Source organism: Mugil cephalus, chromosome 13 (genome assembly GCF_022458985.1).
Source record: "Mugil cephalus isolate CIBA_MC_2020 chromosome 13, CIBA_Mcephalus_1.1, whole genome shotgun sequence".
Taxonomy (NCBI): domain Eukaryota; kingdom Metazoa; phylum Chordata; class Actinopteri; order Mugiliformes; family Mugilidae; genus Mugil; species Mugil cephalus.
In genome coordinates, this window is record NC_061782.1 from 11,422,732 (window position 1) to 11,442,679 (window position 19,948).

General features: G+C 39.5%; 1 protein-coding gene across 1 annotated transcript in view; it reads left to right on the top strand.

Annotated features, from left to right (window-relative positions):
- Window positions 1-19,948, top strand: part of lmbrd1 (LMBR1 domain containing 1) — a 52,058-nt gene that overhangs the window by 11,042 nt on the left and 21,068 nt on the right. The window contains exons 4-7 of the mRNA XM_047603606.1: window positions 4,452-4,549; window positions 6,243-6,310; window positions 8,059-8,147; window positions 12,304-12,377. Coding sequence (XP_047459562.1) covers window positions 4,452-4,549; window positions 6,243-6,310; window positions 8,059-8,147; window positions 12,304-12,377 — 329 coding nt within the window. The remainder of the gene's footprint in view (window positions 1-4,451; window positions 4,550-6,242; window positions 6,311-8,058; window positions 8,148-12,303; window positions 12,378-19,948) is intronic.

A 19,948-nucleotide genomic window follows, 5' to 3' on the forward strand; every position in this document is an offset into this window, starting at 1 on the left:
CAAGTCCAAATGATATACCTGGAATTTCCCAGCAGAACATTGCATTGTCACATGATGGTCAATGTTATTTACTACTCTTGTCACTGGGTTTAATTTTGAGGCTGATCGTAAGGTTAAGTCTTTTTCCTGCAGCTCGTATGTTTGGCCACACATGCCACCCATAAATCCTTCATTGTATTACACGTCAACAAGTATCAAACGCTATGGTGAAAACAGATGACAGACTAACATCTAAAATATATTTTAAATGCCACGCAATCTACACGCACCACCTCTGCAATCTGCAGGTTGATCACCAACATATTAGGCAGCCCTGCCGCATATGAACACAAGTAAAGGGTTAAGGACATTTCATGATTTAGTCCTCTGCTCTCTGTCAAACGGATGGATGTGCTAAGCTTTTGTCCCCGGTCAGGTGTTCTTCCCCTGCAGAAGTTATGCACAGAGAGTAATGGATGATTCATGGTAATGCAGTATGACCTATTCTCTCAGTATGTTAATATTCACGGTGTTATGATTAATTTTACCCATTGCTTTCGCCCGCGAGCCAATGCCAGTGGCTGCATACTGTGCATGGCTTGCATTTATTGGCTCCGGGCATCATCCTAAACTCAGTTTGTCCGGCTGTAAATGAGTGTAAATGGATATCTTAGTGCGGCAATGAGCATGTGCTTATTGAAAGTAATGCCCTGCCACAATCACAGCTGGCAAAAAGCGAAGCCTCCATAACAGTGACTTTCATTTGTCTGCAACAGAGGGAGCCTTTTGTGAAATGTAGTTCATTTCACAGGGGGGCATGTTTGTACCTGCTCGGGGCTATGCATTCTTGACTGACATGGAACAGTTGTTTTCCGCATGTGCATTGAAGTTGAAGTGTACCACCGATGTTATGGATTAAGTGGTTATCAGGCGCAAGTTTTCAATTTCATTTTTTTTCCTTCAGCTTTATTCTTTTCCGCAAAACAGTTACATCTACAGTTGTTTATCAGGCTACAAAGGCGCTGCTTAGGGCGTGCGTTTTGTTGTTTCTCTCTTATGTGTAGGCCTGATTCTCTTATCCATAAGTGCCTCATCTGTTTTCATTCTGTTTGATTTTGGTGGCTTTAAATTGAGGCACAAATTTTTTTAAAAATAACATAACAGAACACACTGCTGTCCCAAGAAAGCGCTGTTCAAATGTAGAAAAAGCAAAAATCATACGGTGTCGGTAAGCTGGCGATTGCCTCCCTGCGCATTTCTTTGAGTTGCAACTTGCTAATGATTCACATTATCACCTGGAGGTGATACTGAGCAATGCCAACCTTGTTTCTGAGCACATCTTTGCAACATGCTTTTCTGAGAGTTATTTTGGGATTGTCTGAGCTGTCTGCACTGACATCCATTTGCTGCAGAAAGAAAAGCCCCCAGCTTGATATAGCATCTCTCTATTTAAGTGTTTTTGCCTCACTACCGCTCTATGAATTCCTAATGCATTTGAGTGTTGGTCTTTTCTTTAAAAAGCTGCTAGCACTAGAAGAGGCAAACAAACAAAAAGGCTTAGATCACACTATAGTGAGGTCTTTTTTCCAAGGGCAGTTATATTGCATCTACTTCATACAGAAGGTCAGTGATAGTAAAATGGAACCGTTTTCCTAGTGCATCTGTGAGAGTTTAAATATAACCAATTATTAGCTGTTTTGTGAGGTCTCCTTGTGTCCTGGACCATAATCTGAGAAGAAACAACACTTTGTTTTTCTCGCTGGTATTATTCACAGTTTTTACTCTTAGAACTCCAGTCTGTATTAATACTTTTAATAGCTAGCAGCTTTTTAACATTAAAAGATAGTATCCAGATGCAGATCATGGCCCCTCTCCTCAGCCCATAAGACCCAAAGACCCCCATTAACAACATCCTGTCACCAGACACCACAGGACACCCTCACAAGACCCATTCTCTGATGAGCTGAACCGTTGTGGAGGCACAAAGAGGCCTGCACAATATCAGGAAGATGGTCATAATGTAATGCCTAATGGGTGCGTGTCAGCTCGTTCGAGTTAGCAGGAGGAAGCAGGGTTTGGTCGCCTATCACAAGCTGCGGAGTAGGTTGTGTTTAAATATGTGGCCATGCTCCACGCTTGGCACGTATACTTAGCTGGGATTTGATCACTGGCCGATCTGATCGCATCCCAATCCAAATATGTTCTGCAGGACTTTTGCATTTCATTGTTTGGCTGCATAAGCTGCATTGTGTACACATTTGTGTAAGTGGCAAGCAAACAGGGTAATGGGGAGGTTTTCAACTTTCCACTTCTGATCAGACACTATTTAAACCCTTAATTGGTTAATGCTGCTAAAGCAACAAAATATACTGATAATTCTCTGTAACCAACCTACAAGCACGCTTGGCTATTGGCTCAAAGCCACGAGAAACATTTGTCCCTTTGTCCTTATGTTACTACTATTAGAGCTGAGTTACCTGTACCACTACGTTGCACACACATAGGGTAAGTTGGAGCAACGTGTGCACACTGAATGTACGGCAATTAACAACCATGAGCATTAAAAAGAAAAGCACTTTCCTGCAACATTATCTAAGTTCTGCTCCATCATGGGACCTCATAGATGTTCAGCAGTTATTTTTATATCAGACGTTGTGTTTTGTTCATGCCTTCTTTGCTTTAACCACCAAGGGTGTCTTTTTCAGCCAGTTTGAACAACAACAGTTCAGTTTCAGTTGTTCTTTTATGTAACCTAAGCCCCATATGTTCTTTTATAGAGCAGTGTGTAATATATACTTGATTATGCAATTTCTGTGTACAAATGAAGATGATTGTTTTGGAAAGTGGTTTAAAACATGTTCATATTAACAAATTCTGTACCGTAGTTTAATACACTAATTAACCCAAGAATGATCCAAATCATGTTAAATAATTAACAGACAAAATGAATTTTCAGATATACCTCTCTTATATCTGACCATAGCCAGGTCCTGATTGTCTTTGTGTGTGTCTTCCTCCTTTTGTCTCCCTCTCTCTCTCTCTCTCTCACTGTGTTTTCTCTCCGTCTGCCTCACTTTATTCAGACAGTCTGTTAAATAACACTTAAACGTCCTTTACTGATAGCCTGGCAGTGTCTAACATCCATCCAGCCCTGGTTGAGAGGAGGCCTGTGAAGGAGGGTTGACAGACTCAATTCGCTGTCTCTGAATGGGTTATAACCAGTGACAACTCCTACTAAATCCCTCCACGGGGGCAACTATTACAGTGATGTAACCTGGAAACCAGACCAACCTGTGGGGGGGGGGGGGGGGCTGGTCTGGAATCACTGGGTCAGCAAACATCTGTTGGCCAATCAAATCTTTTGGGAGGGGCCTTTATTTAATGATGGACAGAAGAGTAATTAGACTTTGTCAAATCGATGCAGAAGCTATGGCGACAGGGCAGAGCATACGCAGACCCTAACAGCGTAGTTGACATCCATCTCCCCATAAATGTAACTAAGCGCCGCGGCAACACAGACTGCAAGAGCTGTGATTGGTCCTCTTGGTAGTAGCGTTTTTCTGCTTCGGTATTTCAGACTGCAGGGACTTAACTTGATATTGTCACATTGATCAACTAGTTTTTGCTGCTCAGCTCATTTAGCAGTACCACCAGTGACCGCAAGAAAGCATCACACCGCAAAGATTTCTCCTTAAGACAGCAACTACATAATATTTGCAGACAGCTACATCCATCACAGAGTTTGGCTTCACACCGAACAGCTCAGTTCAGTGCCTTTGGAAATTGACTCCTCGCAATTCCTCATCTGGTTCCATGCGTCACATACATTTAATTTTAGGTTGCAGCAGGATTGATAATGTAGAATTAATTAAAATATTTACAATGAATCTTTGGACCTTTTCTTCTCATTATTTATTTATTTATTATTATTATACTGTGTTATATAAGTTGAATTAGTCGCTTATATTGAAATATTGCATGTTTTCCGAAGCAATGAAATGATTATATACTTTTTCTCTATACTGTTTCCCTTCTCCATGGGCAAAAAAAAAAGCCAATGCTTTTGAACATTCTTGTCCTTTTTTTGTGTAGTTATAGTCACCCATCCTGTGCTTATTTATCTGGAACAGTGAACCATAGATTCCGTGCAGTATGTTGTCAAGAGACCAAATAGAAAATATCCAGAGAAGAGAAATAAATGAATAGTGTGACTGAAAGCGATATTCACATTAGTGTATGGCTGCAGCAAATTCTTCACACAAACCAGTTTTGATGTGCACTCTACATTGGCTTTAGCCTGTCAAGGGAAATTCACCATCATTTCAAGTGGATGAACATCCTACATTGAAATCAAACTTGCATGAGAGAAATAAGGTTGGCCAATGCTATTTCAGGAATGCAGAACATATCATGGTTGGGAAAGGGCTTTTTACTAATTCTTTCATTTGCTTTCTTCTTTTGTTTCCATACAGCCCTTTACTCCATTATCCTAATCTGCGTCTTCCTATGGATCCCATTTGTGTACTTCTACTACGAAGAAAGAGACGACAACAATGTGAACAAGTGCTCGGTAAGAATGCACCTTTCTTCTGACAGAGCTGCTTCGAAGCAATGCTGACAAATTCAAATTTTATTCAGGTGATTCAAGTGCATCTGACGAATATGGAAATGCAAAAAAAATACCCTGAAGTAATTCCATTTGAACCTTCTGGCCACGTGAGGCAACTTGAACTGATCTGTTGGCACAGTCGACAAACAGTAAAAGAAAACGTCCGTTCTTTAATATTTGCTTAAGAGCATTTTCCCACGTGTTTATTTGAAACTTGAATATCAATGCAGATTTTATCAGCACAGTGCAAAATAGATTTGTTTTTGTGGAACTGGTTGTAAGTGTGACACTGTGCTTTATATTTGAAACAGTGGTTTCGTACTCACTGTTATGAGAGAAATGTTTTATTTGTTCTGTCAACTCCTATTGCTCACATGGTCCTCTTATACAGCTATGAAGTAAAAGTGCTTGTCATGTCCCAAATCTTAAAGCACATGCTTGGAAACCCTCTACCTATAACTGAAGATGTGGTGCAGAATTTCCGACCACTCATGGTGCTGTACGGATGTTTTGTATTCTGCCGTCATGCGCGCACAGGACACACATACACACCTTGATCACAGAGGTGATGCAGAGGGCAGTAATGCATATCGACTGGTGGAAGCAGCTATGTACGGGGAAAGATGAAAAGAGCATCGCTGCAAAGAACGAAGGTTAAAAGACAGGAAATTGTGTCAACGTTTTTAAAGACCACTTTAAGGCGATACATGCAATACACTAATGTGTTTAATCTCCTGAGACCTGAATTTTGTTTCAAATGCATTTTTAATTTGTCTTTATTTAGGATTAGTAGGGCCTAAGAACTATAAAAACTAAGCGTCGTCTTTGAACAAGAAGTAGATTTTTGGAAAAAAAAACTATGTCCTCATGTGTGGACACTGGGATTATTTTATATAATATATCAAATAAATAGTATAATAAAGCCACCAATATGTAATAAAATACAACACTGTTAATTCTGATGTCTGAACGTTGCTGTGCAAAAGCAGAATTGCAAATAATGAAGAACCAACGTCCTCAATCGAGTACTCGCTAATTAGCAAAGTTACAGCTTTTTTTTATAGGTTTTGAACCTCGTCTACTTTTGTTACGTGACCACTATCATGTTTTTACACCAACTAGTATCTAGTTTTGAGGATAAAAGTTTAAATGCAGCAGAATAAGAGGCTGCCACAAGCCTAAAACTTAACATCCCCATATGAGGACGCAGGGTATCAGGAGGTTACTTTTGCTACACAAATGTTTGCTGTCAAACATTTTCCTTTCACTGATATTATAAATTATAAGCCTCCTATTGTCACCTTCTGTTTTTATACACCTTACACCGTTGAGTTATTAGCAAGTAGGAAACATCGCCAGCTATCTCACAGTGCCTTTTCTCCCTTCCATATGTCAGTCTTGAGCTGACAGAGGCACTTTCTCTCACTGATAGGGAAGTCTTTTGTATTGTTACTTTAAAAGCACCTTGAATAGCTCTAGGAGTGACATCTTATCTCTGCCAGGTCAAACTGGATCTACACTTATTCTGCATTGCGCTCGCTCACCACACTCTTAAACTAAATGGAGTATGAACGCCCTCCCTCTCCCTTCACTCACAATGAATAATAATATTTCACTTCATGGCCATGATTGACCATTTTTTCTTTCATTACAGCAAGTGAAAAACGCTCTGAAGTACACAATTGGATTCGCCATTGTCTGCGTGGTGCTCCTTTTAATTGGGTGAGTTGAAGACATGGATGGCTTCTTCTGCTTCGGTACACGGCAGGTAAAAGGGGGGTGTGGATGTATCATTGTGTTGAGTTAATGAGAGGAGGACCCCTTCGAACAGCTACAGGGCCATTTGTCTGACCGTGATAAGCCGTTCAGGAGAAAACCGCTCTCTAAAAATAGCTTTCTAAACTACTTTCAGTGAACGTTTATTTGGGGGAATGTCGGACGTTCTGCACTGGATTCATAAATACATATGATTCACATATTTGGTCATGTGCCAATTATCTGCTGATTTTTGTACTGCAGCCATAGATTTTCTTTACAGCCATGACAGCAACAATCCTGGAGCTCAACCTCTACGATTGAATGCGTTCTCTCAACCATTAAATAGTGCAACTAAAAGAAGGCTTTTCTGGTTTGGGGAAATAAAGGACACATGACTATACTTTGTTACAGCTTAAAGTTGGGAAGTTAGGACAATTTTATAGACAGAAGCAATTTAGCCCGTCTTTTACCTCATGAACTGGAACCATTGTGGCTTTGTTCTGGCAATTGTTGCTTTGGTCCTTTGATTTTCAACAACATGATAGCTTTTATCCCAGGCTTCTTTTCTGATACAGGGAGACAAAGTGGATTTGTTTGGTGACTGTTCACTCAGAAGGTTCTTCCTTGTTGTGATGTTACAAGGCTCTTTGTTCGTTGTCTTTGTACCTGGAAGGTTACTAAGACCTTAAATGGTTCCTGGCTTTCACAGATTTTTTTTTTCCATTTATGTTAAGTGTCACTGCAAATAAGTCATTAATTCTTTTCAATTTGTTTCCAGCTGTTAAATACTCATTTTTAAACAGTATTGCCTTCAAAAAGAGGTGGCTTGCACCGCCATTTACACAGTGCTTTCAAAGAATATTACCGAATCGCCTTTAAATTTTTTTTAGTTTGAGATCAGAGGGCTTTCACTCCATATTTCATCAGCTTTCGTTAGGTCTGTCAGAAGAGAAGAAATGCTAACACTTTTAAAATACTGACACTTGCCCTTTGTGATGAAGATTAACTCCAGAATTCTAAAATTACATTTTAGTTGGCTAGAGACGGTTACCATGGAGATCAAACTGCTTCTTTTTTATGCTAGCCTTTAGTTGGCTTTGGAACATCTGGACCAAGGCCAGTCTAACTCAACTGTTTCTGACACTAACTTGTGTTTTGATTGCTACTGCAAAGATCCTAGTTACAACGCAGGTATGTGTGTCTGGTTTCAACGTTTAGAAACGTAACCAGCCATTGTTGGCAAAAGCAAACTAACTAATAGCATTTAGATGATTTCTTTATTCACATTTTTTTAAAGACTCATAAACACTTTTGCAGTGATTCATTTGCCAAAACATCAGCGTAATAAGTGAAACTAAACTCTGAATAATAGTTCGGGCAAACGTTGAATCATAGTTCTATTGTTACAGCAGTTAGTTACTAACTAACTAAATAACTTTGTTTGGAGGCCATTGCGCCTCAGGCCTTTTTCTTTCAGCAACAGCAAAGGCCTTTACAGCTTTTTTCATCTTATTTGTGGTGGAATGATTAAAAATATATGTAGATCATTTTTGGTCTCATTCCTTTTATGTGTGACTCATAGAGAACACACACCATTTGCTGAAACTGTCACTTTCGGTACAAAGACTAAACTTTTAGCCTATTCTGTAATTGGGGACGGGACAGAGGCAGCCTAGAAATGACCAAATGTATTTTACCTGATTTTCTTTCAGGGCATTTGTTCCGCTGGAGGCTCCACCTGGGCAGAACTCCACACAATGGGAAAAAGTCCAGTACCTTTTTGAGGAGCTTGGGAGTAGTCGTAAGTACAGCCTTTTTAAGTCCGATTATTTCATTAAATCCACTCACCCCTTCTTTAGTCGTCCACAACCATTACTCTCATCCGTTCTTCACACTCCACATTTCTGGAGCAGTTTTTATTTGACAGAATAGGGTATATTGAGTTAATACGTATCAACTCAGACTCTTCCCTATTTCACTACTTTATACATGAATTTGTAACCAGAGCACCATGGATGCTAGCATGTTTAATATGGATTCAGTGGTTTATATTGTCAGGATTGCAAAAAGTGTTTTTAAATCAGTACACACAGTATACATTTTAAGCTCACTTAACTTCAGATGCTGAATTATTAGTCGGTCAGATTCTGGCAGCTTATTGGGGCTGATACAGTAACTTACAGTAACCCGAGTTACCTGAAAACATGTTTTTTGGGTTTATTTATTCAGATATAGTACATATTGATTGTCCCAATCATAATGACTTGGTTGGTCATATGTATTTTCTGATCACTTGATTCTTGTGACCACTCGTGCACCGATCTCTTTACTGATTTCATCCAAGATGCATTCACTTTTCCAGCCATAACTGATTAAATGATGCAGATTCCCTAAACATTTACTCAACAGCATAAACAATTGTGTATTTAACATTTAAAATAAATAGATAGTGTTATACGGGCCTCCTAACTTGTTGAGTGGAACAGTGCATGTGATTATGCCCATGCTAAGGTGGGACCATTGCCAAATGTGGACTCCTAACAGTCCCCCTGGCCTTTTGCCATCTTGGGATCACGGAGGAAGTTCAACCATCTGCCTCTCTGCATAATAGTGGACCCCTACATGCTCTCCCTAACCTTCCTCCTTTGGCACAGGGAGGAAATTGCTCGGCTGCTGAGGAAATGTGAGGATCATCCCTTTTCTAATTCCCCATTCCTCCCCTCTCCAGATGGGAGGTTAATTGTGTAAAGAAAAGGCACTTTCGCCACATAACCCTGCTGCATGCTTTGCAACAACTGTTCATTAAGGCCACAACATCTTCACTGGTTCCAACATTATATTTGTTACAGCGGTTCGGTGATGCGTGAATGCTCTCCAGATCAGTAACTTTTAATGTTGTTATTCAAGACCATAGAGTGAAATCTTGTATTTTTGGTTTGCCTCGAGGGGGAGTGGTGGGCGGCAGTCCAACTCTAGCAGTTATGTCCAAGTACTCTTGGACAAGATTCCTAACACTTAACTTTCCTCTCCTCTTTTCCTTCTTGAGCAGCGAGAAAATAACTAATCTCACCCTGACCTTGACATGTATCAAGCAGTTATTTAATAAAGCTGCCCCTGACTCTTAAGGTGCTGAGGGGTATATATAAGATGTTCACTTTATTGTCTGTTGATTCTGCATTAAACAGCATATCAGTGTGCATAGCCTTGTCTTAAGGTGGTGCCCTCCTCAAGACCTTACCCAAACTTAGTCTTACCTAAGGACTCTGTAGGACTCAGGGCTGATGTCAGTGAATCAAGGGCTTTGTCTTGATAATTCCATTAAGTTAATCACCACTTTGCCTCTCTGTTTACATTTTGTGTATTCCAACATTTTATGAGCAGTGGTATTGAGTCTTTTCATTGTGTAGTCTAGTAAATGAGAAAGGAATTACAGCACACAAGTACAAACATACATTTGTCAATCTTTAAATGTTTCATTAAAGCCAGTTCTACATTTTTACGCCGCCACTCCGGCAACAGCCACAGCCCCAGGCATTAAATTGTGGGTTGTCGGCAGGCCAGACCATTCTTCCGACCATGATATCTCAGGAATGCCTTGAGGGAATTTCTTCAAATTAGTCACAAACTTTTAATTGGATTCGAGAAAAAGGTGATTAGAATTTGGCGGTCGGAGGTCGGTGAGACTTCACAAAACACGTATGTGGCCATAACTCAAGAATTCATATTCATTCACGAGATTTCACACAAATTACACAAATGTGGAGTGATGACATTTTATATCCAAAACGTCCTTGTGCTTCACCGTGGCATCAGAATATTCTGCATAAACACCTTCTCTTTTAATTCCTTACTTAAAGTCCTCAGTTCGTATTGGGATCAAAGTCGGACCAATGTTTTGCATTCTATCTTCAGTATTGGGTCGGTCTTGCATAATTTTAATACATTTTCCTAGTTAAAAGGTTTGATGCACTTGCCAATGGATCTCCTGCCATTGTAGCGTTGTCTTTAATTGTATGACATCCCTCAATTGTCGGGTTAAAGCTGCAGTAAGCCCGTGATATCTGATTAAACACAACCCCCCCAAATTATTTAATGTTTTTATCTTTACCACAACTCTCCACATGCAGTATGGTTGCAGTCATACACTATACTATATATCCATCCCATTAACATCGACAGCTGCTTCCCCTTTGCTTTTCATGATTCTGTCATTCCACAGAAGTAGGGTGATGGGGCAAAAAGGAGCTCCTTAATAAACACCTTTTTGTGCAAGTCTCATGCGTGAACACAAGCCTGAAGGGCTATATGCAGGGTGAGATAAGAGCTACCTTATTCCAATGCTGTCGGAATCGAAGCCGTACAGATGTGGAAGCACCGCTGATAATACACAATATTCCTTATGTTTAATCCCCGGAAAATCTGCTCAAGAAACCAAGAAGACTGGCAGCAAACATCTATCTTTTGCTTTGTGCGGAGTTCATGAACAGAATGTTCTCTATGCGGAACATGAAGCCATTGTCTGTTTTTACCAAGCTCACCGCTAAACAAAGGCAGCAAAATCGCAATGAAACACTCGGGAATAGGAAACACACATTCAAATGTTAATGTTGAGCCCAGCTGTCAGACTTCAAAGTTTTCTTTTTGCGTAGAGTACAATAGGGAGCAGGTATATAATTTATCTCCATTTTCCACCCTTTTGTCCTGCTGCTTGTGAAATGCCTCTAAAAGAAAGTGATGAATGATATAAACAGCGCAAATTAAACATGCCCGGATGCTTACTTAATATTCCCCATCAAATGCCACTGTCAAGGAGAAAGGCAAGCAGCGAGCCACCTATGCCCATGCTGACAGGTGGGCTGGGCATTATGAAGTTGCTGCTGAGCTGATGTGGGATATCTAGAAAGCGACCAATGTGTTGCTTTTTACATGGAACCCTATGACAGGTGGGATCTTGACAGGGGAGTGAGGCAATCAGTCTCTTCATCAATCCCTGTCTTCTAACTCCAACTCTTGACAGCTGGTGTGACACCTTCTGGTACCCTTGCCTGATGGGTGGTCCCCTTTCCGCCTCAATCAAAGGTGACACGCATCAACTCAACCTACATACAGTTAAAGACCCCGCTGTTTAAATGCAAATCCCCACCACTGTTTAAAATGACGAGGATAAAACGTGCCTCCAGAGAAAGACGGTCATTAAAAGCCGATATTAAATCCTCGACTGCCTGAACACCAACATGAATAACATGGGAATACTTTTGTAATACCCTCACTAGCCGGAAAATTCTCACATCCTTCAAAACCATGGCCCTGGTCTATGAGGCATGCATTATAACTCCCAAACTTGGGCTTGGATAGTGCTCCCCATGAAAGGCAAACTGGCTCTGTTTGCACAGACAGTGCAGACTCTCAAACCTGTCAATAATAGGTGCTTTTCAACATCAGGAAATCTTTCATATGTCCTACCACTGTTTGAGAATGCACCTCCTTTTTCATGTCTGCGCTGCAGGAGCTGGGAATGATTGTTCTCGGAGCTCAGTTTTATGGGTGGGTTTGTTTTCAGCGCTTGAGGAAGCTTGACTGACATAGGTTTTGTGGTGATTGGTCCTGATGTAATAGTACATTCAATAATGGCAGAAACAGACCGACAGTGGAGTCCAAGGTTTATCGAGTCTGTGCGGTATAGAAAATATCACTTCTATATGAATATATAACTATGTCTGAATATGAATTTTATTACAACCGAGTTCAGCTGCACACTGCTCCTTCTTTTGGTTTCATAACAGAAGTTTGGAATTGATACATCACAGTAACAAAAATTTCCTGGATTGAAATATCATCTAACTACACTATAGAAAAGCTTTCTCTTGATATTTTTCACAATAAGCAGAGTGTCCATTGATGTCATTTCAGAGGTCATGGACAAATCTCTAATGGCTTTCCTGACTTTTCTCCTGCAGATGGTCTGCCTGCTCTGTCTTTCTCCATCAGCTCCTTGACCTTGATTGGCATGTTGGCAGTGATCACTTACACGGTGAGTTGAGACCCCTGACAAATGGCTGATGTTGTTTCGCGCGTTCACTGGTGCAACATGAATCTGCACGGTAATTTAGTAATCACCCAGAAGGGTGACTTCCAAACCTTGCCATCTCTGTAACTGAACAGAAACTACGCACATTGAGACATCTGACTTAAAACACCTTTTGAGGTATGAAGTAAGACTAAATAGAATAATCTTCCCTTTGTGGCGGTTATGATTCCATGGATATTTCATGGTTGATAATGCATGTTTATATAAAATATTATTTGAGATACAGCGTGCTGTCATAAGTTTTTTTTTTTTTTTTGTGCAGAAATGGTTTTCCATCTCTTTGCCTGCACCTAGTGATGGAGTGGCCTTTCACTATTAGTAATGCTTTGTGATTTTAGAGCTCAGGCATTCAATTGCTCAAATTGCCCAGACTGCTGTCTATCCACCTGGGCACCTGAGACTTTTGCATGATGTATGGGCTCTCCTAACAGGCTTATCATCCACTTATCTGCTGTCTATATATATATAATTTTTGTATATATGTATATATATATATATATATATATATATATATATGCGCCTATATTTGGATTCCCTTATCATTCTGCAGTTTTTCATTTTATCGTACATAAAGTGACTTCTTAATACCGTCCATTTTTCATTGCTGTTATGCTGTGATCATGCAACTAGACTGTGAATATTCCCCGGAGGTGGTGGTGTTGGTGTCAGGGTGAAGTAACACAGAACAGCTCCTGCTGGGGGAGAAAAAAAAAAAAAAAAAAGAAAAAGAAAAAATACGCACAAAACGATACTAGGCGGGTATCAACCCAGGGAATGAGAGTAAAAGTGACAGGCAACCCCAATCTATCCACTTTCTGTTGAGCTCAAAGAGTCCTATTGGACAAATTACACAACAATCGAATGGGGAGCTCTTAATGAATAATACACAACCCAGTAAAGTAAGTTGTAGGACCAATCTGCCTACAGCACATATAATCCATCTCAGATGGGATTTTATCCAGTGTTCTCTCACTTTCCTCTATCAGTTCTCTGAGGAGCGGATAATTACCTGGTGCATTTTGAGGATGGAACTGTGCTCAGATTTGTGCTGGCCTATGTTGTTACGGACTCCATGAATGCCCTGTGGAAATCGAAACACCCAGTGTGTCTTTGTTTTTGATGTCCTGTGTTTTGATGAAGTCAATCAAAGAAATCAGGCCTTCAGGCAGCAACAGCAGCTGCCCCTCCCTCCTTTGTTGCTGCAGACTCAGTGCAGGAGTTCCTATTTATTATCTCTCTTTGTATCCTTTCATCTTTCTGCTCTTTCTCTCTAACTGAAACCGAGAAAATTGTTCTTGGTGGCAACATACCCATATTTGCAAATATCTGTGTGATTTATCATCCCTTTCTATGTGTTACTTCTAATTCCGATTAACTTAATGGATTCCAAGTGACGGGTTCCATACGCAGCGGAAATGTTGTCCGTGACTCCTGTGCTAATTTATCTCTACCCTTGCCATCTACCTTTAATGCAAACAGCCCTGAGATGTAAACAGAACAGTATATAATACTGCAACCCAGTGCACTTAAAAATTAATACAAAGTGCTGGTGCGTATAGATTTATTTTAGGAAGAGTCGTCCTTTAAAAGCAAATGCGGCCTTCTCTTTTTTTTCGACTCAGTTTTTTTTTTTTTTTTTTTTTTTATTTTTTGCTAAACTAAAACAACACATTAACAGTTAATTTAAAAAAATTCTGTTTATAAATTGTAATGGTCACTAATAATTAATTCACATCGTTGTCTGTCAAGGTTTGTTTGGTCCAAACAGAATATCACATCTAATTTAGCCTTAGATGAGATTATACTTTTCAGCTCTAATGAATTATTTTACTTTTCAATCCTTAATTTATGGGAGCAAAATCAGCAAAACAATTTCCTTGAAGGATTAATAAATTATTGTTCTGATTCTAGTAACTTTACTATTTCGGTCTGTACTTTTAAATGAGTAATAAATATGTAATGAAAGTGATTCAAGTACACGGAAAACACATTATCTGCTGATGATTGGAAATACAGTATACGCCTGTTTACTCTGTGCTCTTCATATTCCTTCCTTCCTGTCTCATTTCCCATTCTGCTTGCTTGTACGCAGCAGCAATGAGATGAGACTGATCAGGGCCAACTTAAAGCTCATGCATCATGGGAAGTCCTTTGACTTAATTTAAAAGCTTGGCTGGCATATTGACTTATGACTGTCATGGCTCTGTCTCCTGTGGATCCTTCCTTTCTGTTGCACCTAAACTGCCAACCATAACATGCTGATACTGAACTAATGTTAAGAAGATTAATGTCTGTTGATCTAATCACTGGCCCAGAGATTGACCTGGGGAGATGGAGTCTCTCAGTGAATGGAAGAGGTGTCTATCATACTTAGAAGTCTCCAATAATGTGAGCTTAAGTTAAACGAAATTAAGTTATTATTTGTATTTAATTCGCATCTATACACTTTTTATTCAAGGTTTAGATATCTCATTTGACTCAGTTGAATTTGGACATGTGAGAATTTATTAGTGTTTATTACTATAGAAAATATGCCATCAATAAAAAAGGATGAGATTCACAAAAATATTTGATTAACATGTGCATATATATAGCCATTCTCAGCAAATATACCCAGTTGAACAGCATACAGTTCACCGAGCATACCATAATGATATCTGTACACACACTGTATTTGTGTGCTCAAATTATCTTAATTAAATATTCATAAACACAGGTGCATCGGGTGTAGAGGATTCGCCCTTACACATTCTTATCATCATCAGTATATACAATTTCTAAAAGATTAGGAAGTCACTTATTGTCATTGTCCTTTAACAATGCAGAAAGCTTACTTCAATTAAATTAGAGTGGATGGGTCAAAGTCGCTACAGTATGTTCAGAAAGCCAAAAGAGCACTAATGGTTGGAGGCAGCCTGGGAAGCCTGTCAGTCAGCCATGACAACCATGTTCATAACTGGACTGTCATTAGGCCTGATACGTACTGTATATGGTTGTAATTAATGCTGTGCCAAAGGGCGAGCGTTGCTTCTTTTTCTCCATATAACAAGACCCTCATCAAAAGCTAACTTTTATTTTTCTTCAAAGGTTTTGCTTGTTATTATTACTAAACTGACTATAATTTAAGATATCAAACTTTAGAACAGGAAATTATAGTGTGTAATATCCAGCAGCTCCTAGACATATTTAATAAGGGGGAAGAAACTGAGCTTTTATTTTTCTTTGGTGCCACAGCTTGAGGGATGCTACAAGAAAATAAAATGAATTGGTTGCTCAGTCACACAATTTCAAATGATCAAACTTTGAATGAACAAAATATATAAGAAATATATTTTTACCAGTTAGTTGTCCCATCTTAAGCCTAAACTCTACTTCTCATTATATCTGTTGAACTGTCTGTGTAACCAGTAAGGTAGTCTACATTTCCCTAGAAGAAATAGATAAAGTATCTGTGCAATAAAAGTGTACTATAGACTGTTCTGATAACCGGCTAAGAAAAAGAAAATAATATTCATGGAAGACATGACTTTTTTTTTTTTTTTTAATTGGACTCAAGGAAAAGGTGATTAAAATTTGGTGGTTTGAGAGACTTCACAAAACATTTATGTGGCCATAACTCAAGAATTCATATTCATTCACAAGATTTCACACAAATTACACAAAGTCTTCACTTCATACCGGCATCAGTCTATGTGTTGCATAATTTTAATATATTTTCCAAGGTAATAGTTTTGATACATTGCCAATGGTTTTGTGCTTTGATAACAGGGCTCTTAAATAGAAGAAAATTGGAAATGAATGGGACTATTGTTTTTTAATTGCAATTTAGTCTCTAATTGACAATTGGTGGTGAGGGAGTTGAAGTGATCATCTTGATTGACATCTTCTGCCATTGTAGCGTTGCTTTTATTAGTTTCACATCCCTCAACTGCGAGGTTAATACTGCAGCATGGCCACGACATCTTATTAAATGCAAACCCCCAACTTACGTAATGTTTTTATCTTTACCACAATCCACCCCATGCGGTTATATGGCATAATTGTTGCAGTCATACACTATAATATATATTCATCCCATAAACATAGACAGCTGCTTCCTCTTTGCTTTTGATGATCCTGTCACACAAAAGAAAATAAGGAGCAAAAAAAGAAACTATGTCAGATTAACTCAATATATATCAAAATTACTTAGGTCTGTAGGCTGTATATAAAAGATTGCCACGGTGTCGTCGTCCATTGGTTTTGTAGTTTGGCAGAGCTGGTGGAGTAAAGGGTGAAACTAAAGAACCTAGCACTTTTTCATACAGTTACTTAGTTATCTGCTAATTTTTGCTAGCTAGTTTGGTTTGCAAGGCGCGTGCATAGCTCATGTTCACTGTAATTTTAAACACGATTCTAATTGTCTCCCATTTGTTGGTCAAGTACGAGCAAATGCTCCAACATTTGGGATGCATCATGGCACTACACAACTCAATCAAAACAATGAGTATGCAACTCGTGTCCGCCACGGACTGACCCTTCTAGCCTGTCTTGTCCAAATGGCTTGTGGTTCTCTCTAAGTCAATCAAGCCAGACAAAGCCCTACCTCACTTTGAAGTCATATCTACTTAATTATAAACGGACCACCAACACATAGGTTATCGACTCCATATGAACTTGTTAAAAATTTATATTGACATAATATTTCTTGAGAAAAATTGATGCTTTTTGTTCTTATTGGGAAACTGTTGGAGACCATTGATGGTTTTGCACTTTAAGCCTCCCTTGGCTTCACTTGTCAGATCCTGTGTTTAGGGTAAATCTAGAATCATCATTTTAGAAAACCATTAATAAATACTGGCACATTATCCCGTGTGATATAAAACTAGGATCTCTCATTAAATCTCCCACCAAGCTGGGCTTCAAAAGTCTCCTTTATTCCAATCTCATCATCTTCACCCATTGTCACGGAGGGAATTGTAAATGTGCCAAGGTTTCTGTTCTCATCCCTTGTGGATATTATCCACAGACTGACCATGACATTACAGTTTGAGGGGTGATTGTAGTACAACTCTTGTGTCACATGCCATGCATAGATATATAGCCTAAGCAGCTCTGCATTTTGTAACTTAAATAAACTAAATATATAGATATGTTTGAAAATGCTGTCAGTAGTGTGGGTTATTGGACAGACCTCAGTCTGCTTTCAAATGTAGAAAGCAGTGGCGGCCCGTGCATTTTCCACCTAGGCCTACAATGCCCTTCAACCTTATTCAAAACACCTCTTGATACGATCGTTACGACACCATTCATGCAAAATAGCTATCACAACATTAATGAAAGGAATTTGCTTGTGTGTCTTGCAACAGATGAGCATGAACCATGAGCCAGCTTGGCTCAAACAGCGCGGCTCTGTGATCCCCCTATTAGAGAATGTGAAAATGCAGAATACGAACTTGAAATTTGATTGGTTAAGGGAACAGCGACATTACAATGTAGTGTCAGCCACCTGCAGCTTTAATTGTGAACACATGATGGGTAAAATATGATTGGATAAAAGCTCTAATGCATAGTTACACTGCCAGAAGCACCACAGCTGAGAGACAGGCAAGCCATAAAATGAACAGAATAGGCTGTTTAATATAGGCTATGTAATTTAATAAGATTAATGGGAAAACATTAAAATGGAAGTCAGTGATTCTAATCAGGTTTGGACCAACAGAGAAGGCTCTGCTGGCCCTGTCAGCCCACCACTAGTAGAAAGAAAATACCTGACAACGGGGGGCAACATGTAGAGAGAGTTGCAAAAAGCTTTTAACAAGCTAGCAAACAGCCATACTCCTGACCCCTGCAAACCTAAAAAGAATAAGGAAAAACAAAACGATTGAAGTTCACTTTGCCTATTTTGTTAACATTGTTAACAAGAACCAAATGAATCCATGATAAACTCCAAAGTGTTCTTGAAACAGTGTGTCTAATTTCCTGGAGAAATTAGTTTCATAATGAAGTGGAGTGATAGGTGTCAGTGCTACTTTGAGATGGCTGAGTTCATGGAGTACAGCACTGTCACCGCTAATTAAGTAAACTAAGCAGAAATCTAAGAGAAGTCTGCATTATGCTCATTAATATAATATTAATCATTATTTTCAGCTCAGTAATCCTGATCTCAAACTGCGATTCGATGTAAATGACAGAGCTGAGGTGTAGCATGTGCTTCGCGGGGAACATGACACAACATAAAGGGCATTTTAAACCAATCTCTATTTTTATTTTAGTCCAGGAGTTAAAACACGTTCTTAGGAGAGTAATTTCTAATGCAGTGCCTTATTCATTTTGCTAAAATGAAGAAGTAAAATGAGTAAGGCACCGTTATGACCTCTAACCATTCGTAGTGCAGGCAGACAGACGGTGCAATCATCTATAAGGTAGCTTGTACACTGTATGTAGGCTTGTTACAGAGAACTGTGTTCTTATTAGTTGATATTGAGAATGTAGGGAGAACCTCTGCTCCCTCCTCCCTTTCAAGTGGGGAAAAAAAGCAACAAAGAGGAGGCTTGTGTAGGAGACCTAACCAGGAGACCAACTAGTTCTCCCTCTTCCTACTCAGCAGGCACATGACTCCGAATGATTCTAGCCTCGTCAAACGCGCTAAGTGCGGAGCTATTTCCGGCGTATTAATAACCGCGGTTGCTTTTAAAATAATTTTAATGAGAAAGCATCATTATGTGCAAGCTAAAACTGAACACGCGAGCGGAGGGACACCTGTGTTTTGTTATTGTCCTTTTTTTTTTTTTCTTTCATATTTCTCTCATGTAGTTGCACATTTGAGAGGGAAGGGAAATGTTTCTCTTGGGATCTGGGACAGGTTTTCCTTTTATGAGTGTGTTTGATATTCGGGACATGCTCCGGCCTTAAGAGCTCCATGATTCATTGCAGGAGGCGACATTCGCCCGTGGCAGAGATCCACAGCAGAGACTAATAATAGTGTAGCCTGACTTAGTATCCCATGCGGCTCTCTTAATGCTACCTAACACTCAGAACCTAGTAAAAGTTGTTTCAGAAAAATATAGACTCTGACGTTTCCCCCCCTTGAAAAATAGAAGAAGAAAGAGGGCAGCATCTTTTGACAGGGCTGAAAGTATCTTTGCACAAAAGGCCCCTTTGTTTTATTATGAACCCATAAAATGGCACTCCACCAAGTTGGTGAAAGTGAGGCGGCACAGTGAAAGCGTTGGCGTGTTGCTGCTACTTTCATTTGTATTGATTGGTTTGTTTCCTGTTATTAAAGATGTCCCTCATTTTTAATTAACCTTCACACGTCCCTTCAGGGGAGACCGCTGAAAGCCTAAAGTAGCTTTTCATCTTTGGTCATATATGCTATGTCCATCTGTCCGCATGTGTACATGTGGCTATGTCTTCCTTTATGTGTGTCTGCTATTTACACACTGCATATACCCAAAACCAAAAACACAACAGCGGATGCATTTTCAAACTCTGGTTATACACAATCGATGGCACCCTTCTGCCCCCAACCC